The sequence below is a fragment of the Triticum urartu genome, chromosome 7A (genome assembly GCF_056163025.1).
Source record: "Triticum urartu cultivar PI428250 chromosome 7A, HENAU_Tu73, whole genome shotgun sequence".
Taxonomy (NCBI): domain Eukaryota; kingdom Viridiplantae; phylum Streptophyta; class Magnoliopsida; order Poales; family Poaceae; genus Triticum; species Triticum urartu.
Genome location: NC_141879.1, coordinates 525,245,957 through 525,252,159, shown reverse-complemented (window position 1 = coordinate 525,252,159; position 6,203 = coordinate 525,245,957). Strand labels below are relative to the sequence as shown.

The 6,203-nt window shown below is 42.7% G+C and overlaps 1 protein-coding gene across 1 annotated transcript; it reads right to left on the bottom strand.

Moving 5' to 3' along the window:
* Window positions 1–4,581: 4,581 nt before the first annotated feature.
* LOC125524632 (peroxidase P7-like) lies at window positions 4,582–5,918 on the bottom strand. Its single transcript, XM_048689669.2, has 2 exons — window positions 5,573–5,918; window positions 4,582–5,476 (listed from the first exon to the last, which is right to left on the bottom strand). Exons 1-2 carry the CDS (start codon window positions 5,795–5,797, stop codon window positions 4,724–4,726), a joined length of 978 nt encoding a protein of 325 aa, XP_048545626.1. The 5' UTR covers window positions 5,798–5,918; the 3' UTR covers window positions 4,582–4,723.
* Between the last annotated feature and the right edge of the window lie 285 nt (window positions 5,919–6,203).

The window sequence follows — 6,203 nt, the reverse complement described above, 5'->3', positions numbered from 1 at the left end:
ACGAGCTCCTAGGAGCCGTTGGATCTCAGATTCAACGGTTCCCGGGAGGCTTTGAACATTTTTGCAAAAAAGATCTTTTGAAGTCTAAAAATTGCGAACAAGTATGGCAGCCTTTAAAACCTCCTAGGAGCCGTTGGATCTTAGATCCAACGGACAAGAAGCTCGTATCATGGGAGCATCTAAGGCTTGGTATCATCTGATACTTTTCCCGGCGTGAGTAGTATACATGATTTGAGGGTAGTTTGGGTCATTCTTAATTCGTCGGCTTGCCGTATCGCCTTTAGCTCTGTAGACCAATGCCACAACAGTTTTGGGCTTGTGGCTACCGCCGCCGATGCCGTCGCGTGCTCACATCCTCTTCCGTCGCCTGCCGCATCCCTATCCCCAGCGAGCCTACCTCATGTCCCTTCCTCAGTAAGCCGCACCCCTTCCTCAGCTAGCCTACCTCCCATCCCTCCCCCGGTAAACCACATCCCCTTCCTCGGTCGCTCTCGTGGACTAGGTGCTTCGCATCATGGTGCAACCGTGCAAGCCTTACCGCATGAGGTATCCTATCTACACTGTTCTCCTCTTCATCAGCGAGTTCAACGGAGAGCATTGAAACCGCGCTGACTGTGGCCTGTTTCACTGCTCTCGAGCTCTACTACTTCGGAAAGTGCTACACATAAGTACGTCATCATCCCCGGCACAACAAAGTCGCCACCCCTCAAGCTCTACTACTTCGTCAGGGTCTATAAAAACAATAAAATGGGAAGAGACTTCATTAGCGCAGGGTGGCCACAGGTCATTGCCTCATTTTTTTTGGCTTTATTTTTATTTTTGTTTATAATTCCAAATATTCTAAATATGTATCCAAAACAATTGAAAAATTGTTAACCAAACATTTGAGAAAATGTTAAATGTATATGAAGAAAATGTTTCTCATGTATACGAAAAATGTATACAATACAATGTGAACGAGAAAAGTTAATCACGTATTTAATAAATGTTAATCAAGCATTTGAAAAATGTTAACCGAGTATTTGAAAAATATTAATCATATATTCAAAAATGTTAAATGTGTACAGAAAATATTTTTCATGTATACAAAACAAATACAATGTGTATAAAAAATGTTGGTCCTGTATTTAAAAATAATAAATGTTTATATAAAATGTTTTTGGTGTATATAAAAAATGTACACCATACATTAATAAAAGTAAACATAAAAACATATATTTAAAAAAGTTGATTATGTATTAAAAATGTATATAAAATGTTCCTCGTGTATATGAAATATGTACATTGTGTGTGAAAAAATGTTTATTTCCAGTAAAATGTTCCTCGTGTATATGAAATATGTACATTGTGTGTGAAAAAATGTTTATTTCCAGTAAAAAAATCACTGTGTATCAAAAAATATTGATCATGTATTAAAAAAATGTTGACCTTGTATGTGAACAATGTTAAACGTGTATGAAAAATGTAATATATATATATATATATATATATATATATATATATATATATATATATATATATATATATATATATTGTACAATGTGTATGGGAAAATTTGACATAAAAACAAAAAGTTTTCAAAAAATGTTAATCATGTATTTCAGAATGTTAAACATGTCTGTAAAATAAGTTACTGATGTATACGTAAAATGTTGAATGTGAACTGAAAAAAGTTGACATGTGTTAAACAAAAAAGATACTTATATAAAATGACAAAGAAACAAAGAAAAACGACGAAACCTAATAAAAAACAAAAAGACCTTTGCAAAAGATTGTAAACAGTGAGAACCAACAAAAACATAGAAAAGACTTGAAAACCAAGAAAGAAACAAATAAAAATCAAGAAAACCCCGAGAAAGAAATAATGACAACCAAAGAAAAAAGAAAAAAGAAAACCTAGTGAAAATATAAAATAAACAAAGAATACTAGTGAAAAAGGAATAAAAACAGAGAAAAAAGACGAAAACCGGTGAAGTGACAACCAGCAGAAAACCAAAAAAAAGGAAGAAGCGAGCGAGCACGCTAGAGCAAGTGAATCGATCAAAATCAGTGATAAAAAAGACGAAAATGGGCCGGTCAGTAGCTACAAGTGGAGGAAACCCTTTAGGCGAGCGTACCATATATCTCCCTATAAGTGAAATATAATCATCCCACCCCAGTTTGACTTATCGTCTAATAGAAAGGGTGCCGTGCATGGAAAAATCATGGACCGGTGACCCATTTAGTTAGGCATTCGCCACACAAGCATTTTGTTTGTTCATGAATTATTTTGTTTCCTTTTGATATTCTCGGTTTATATCGGTTTTCAATTTTTCTTTAGACAAATGCTTGAATCTTTTTTTGAAATATTTTGTGCAGTAAATGTGAAAATTACTTTTAAAATCTCGAACAGTTTTAAGAATTTGTGATCTTCTCCAATTTTTTAATATTACTTGAAATTTTCAAATATTATTTAATACCATGAGCATTTTCAGAAAATTTTGAACATTTTACAAAAAATATAAAACATGATTTAAAAATTATTGGAAATAAAATATGAAAATAATATAAAATCAAAATTCTAGTAAAAATTGATATGAAACAAACAAAAAAAAGAAAGGAAAAAAACTAGACCGATTCCTTCTAGACATTTCCTAAATAAGGAAACACAAGGAACATAACCTGGCTAAATGGGTCAGCCCTCGTTTTTGGGAGAATTCCGCTCGTTCGGTTGTTTCATTGTTCATTTTCTGTTATGTTTACATTTTTTCTGTTTTCGGTTGTTTCATTGCTCTTTTAATCTGCTTGACCATGGCTGCATCAACACGGACTTAGAATCATTTTTTGAACAAGAAGCCTGGAAGGCCTGAGAACTGCATTTAATATAAAACATAGGTACAATGTAGATTACAACCAGACCAAATGCGACTAAGATACTACAAACCAATCTCTAAGATATGCAAAGAGTATAATGAATAGGGGATGAAAAATGCGACCGAGTCACATACTACTCCCGCATGGATTCATCCTTTCCGTCACCGAGGACAATCTCTCTTGGGATGCCAAGACTTCAACTGCTTGATCTCGAGCAACCGACACCAGGAATAGAAGCCATGGACTTGGAACAGGAGTAGGACAACCCTCCCCCCCCCTTTGGCACATCGACTGGGAGGAATAGCCACCCTTCAGCTAGAATAACAATGGCAGGGCGATGTATGCCGGTAGCCAGCCGTTGCGAGTGTTTTAGTCCCATTGTTGATGAGCTCAACACATGCCGGCTTTTCATGACTCTCACGTTTCTTATCCACAACCGTGGCCTTCTAGGCCGGAGAAGAATAGAAGGACCTTTTGGAAATCAGGACACCACACGAGCTAGATTGGGTCACTAGATCATTGAGGAAAAGAAACTACGAGGGAAGAAAATCTAAGGGGCGGCAACCAAAGCACCGAGGCGTCATGGCAGTCAAAGGGTTTCGGCATAGGAGCCACCGGCCAGCCCTATTTGCCCCTCCTCCTTCCTGTTGTCAACATGAGGTGGAGGGAGAGGAACAAAAGGGATATTGGCAGTGGATCTGGATCCGTACGCCCTATTGTTCAAGAGAGGAAAAAACAACAACAAAAAACTTGCAGCAACTGCCAACCAGACCTCCCTCCCACTCGTCGTCGACCACCATAGCCATCGACGGCGTGGGGCCGCGGGGGGGGGGGGGGGGGGGTATCAAGGAAGGGGGCACTCTCAAAGTGATGTAAAACTCATTACGGTGTTATGAAAATCTATTGGCTATTATGAAATTTCGAGGAGGATCAAGGGCAGATGTTTCGGATTAATGTGAGATTTTCTAGCCTATTTTCCCATTTTCGACATGTATTGTGCTTTTAGTATATACTAGACTAGACTGGAATGGCTATGCATGCATTGCTGCGCCATTTATGTTGTCGTGATTTCATAAAACATTTGTGGGGTTTCAATGCATGAGGGAGATGATGGACTATGTTTTCTTTTTATTATAATATATGCAGTGTTTTGGTGGACCCTTTCTCGAGGTGTGATTTTGTATTATCTTCTAATCAACCCACATGCATGTTGGAAAGTTTCTTGCACTGGCGACCCCAATTACTATATTGGTGCTACAGTGTCACATATTGGCTATTCTTTTGCCAGACGATGAGAGGGTGCGCGAGACTCATGTGCTTTTGTAGGCTGGTTGTTGTCGATTGAATTGAGAAATCATTGACCCGGTCAAAATTATAAATCAAATTCAAAATGAATACCTTAAGCGGAATTGTTGACCTATTCAAAACTGTAAACCATCCGAAATTGAATATCTCAATTGAATGAAAATCATGAACTAAATTTAAAATAATCTTAATCAAAATCGTTGGCCCAATCATAATCGTGAATCAAATCCAAAATTGAACACCTTTGTTGAACGAAAGAGCTCCAAAGTTAGGGAGTATATTTTATTTATATAGATAAATTAGAAGATTATAGATGAATAGATGGATGAACTATCTTGGGAAATACAAGAAGCAAAATGATATATCTTGGAAAGCGCAGAGTATAAAATTTGTGTCGTACTCCAATAGAAGGAAGAGAGCAGATGATTTTTGGCAAACTAATGAATGAATGAAAGAATACATTTACAATTTATTTGACAAACTTGACCCAGAAAACACAAATTAAACCAAAACACGAGGGGACTGCACTTGACGTACGTCTTGAGAGCAAATCATTAGATCATCGCTAGTTGACCATCTTGCAATTGAGCCTGACCTCCACCGTGGTCCCCTTGGACGGGCGTATGTTCCCCATCTTTACCATGGCCTTGGCGAAGTCCTTGGCGAACTTCTTACCGTCCCTGCTGTACATCTCCACAAGATCGTCCTGCCGCCCGCCGGAGCCGTAGAGTGCTTGGTCGGAGCTGAGGAGGCCACGCCGCGCGATCAGATCCTTGTAGTAGGCGTTGTCGAATGTCATCGGCGTCTGCTCGTCAAACGGCGCCATGCCACCATCCTCATTGTCGCCGGCGGGGCACGACTGCCGCCTGGTCTCCGCGAAGGAGGGATCGATGTTGGTGTCGCCGTCGCTGCCGTAGACGCGGGCCCTGTAGTTCACGCAGCTGGCCATCCCTACGGTGTGCGCGCCGGAGAGCGCGGTCATGTCGCGGGCGTCGAGGCCGCGCTCCCTGAACGTCGAGACGAGCGACGTGTAGTTGTCGTGTGGGCTGGGGAGGTTCTCGGCGGCGTCCCTGTCGGCGGTGCGAGAGTCCATGCGGCCGAGAGGCATGCTCCAGGCGGGCCCTCCGAGCATGGCGACGGCGTCCCGGGACGCCAGGGCGAGCACGTCGGCGCAGGAGACGGTGGCCGGGCAGTCGTGCTCCAGCACGGACTTGATCTCGTCGATCACCTCGAAGCCTCGGAGGGAAGCGTTCGGCAGCGCGTCCTTCTCGCTCTCGGAGAAGTGCGTGCCGTCGAGGAGGACGGACCCATCGCATCCCTGCCGGAATGTAACGTTTTGCACATCGTAATTAGCTACGGATTAGCAGGAGAACAAGACATGAGTGCAGCGCTGTATAGGTATTTCGGTACGTACGTTGACGAAGCAGTCGTGGAAGAAGAGGCGGAGGAGGGCGGGCGCCACCGCCGGCTCGCTGGCGACCTTGTACGCCATGACCGCCCGCACGACGCGCTGCACGTTGGGGCACGTCTCGTCGTAGTACCTGGCGGAGAGCTTGTGGTCGCCGTTGACGGCCGTGGATGCGAGAGCAGCAAAGAGGAGCAATGCAAGCGCGGCCCAGGAGCCCTTGGAGGACGCCATGGCTTGTGATGCCAACGGGCCGATCACCTGATCAGAATATACTCTTGTGACGTGTGAGGAAACTATGCCAACAGCTGTAGTTCTCGAAGCAAGGTGCTTAGCTTGGTTAATTGCTAGCAGATCGCGGTGATGAGCGCGATGGAGCATGGAATGGAAGCGTGCTTATATAGCTTGGGAGTACGTACGTGACGTGCGTACTGCTTCGATCCGCGTGGTCTCCGGTCTGCATGCTGCCTCGTGCTTGCGGAGGAGAATTCCGACGGGGTCAGGAGTCAGGACCGGCCGGAAGAAGTGGAAATAAGAGAGGGAATTGGCAAACAAACTGTACAATATTAATATATATGCATGCACTGTACCTGATGCTGCTGGCGGGATTCGTTAGTTTGAATCTTATGGCCATTCGCAC

What these genes read in the sequence shown, in the direction of transcription:
- LOC125524632 (XM_048689669.2), bottom strand. Translation starts at nt 5,797, where the DNA reads ATGGCGTCCTCCAAGGGCTCCTGGGCCGCGCTTGCATTGCTCCTCTTT. An exon ending in TCCACGACTGCTTCGTCAAC is followed by an intron (nt 5,477 to 5,572) that starts GTACGTACCGAA and finishes ACATTCCGGCAG; the next exon opens with GGATGCGATGGGTCCGTCCT.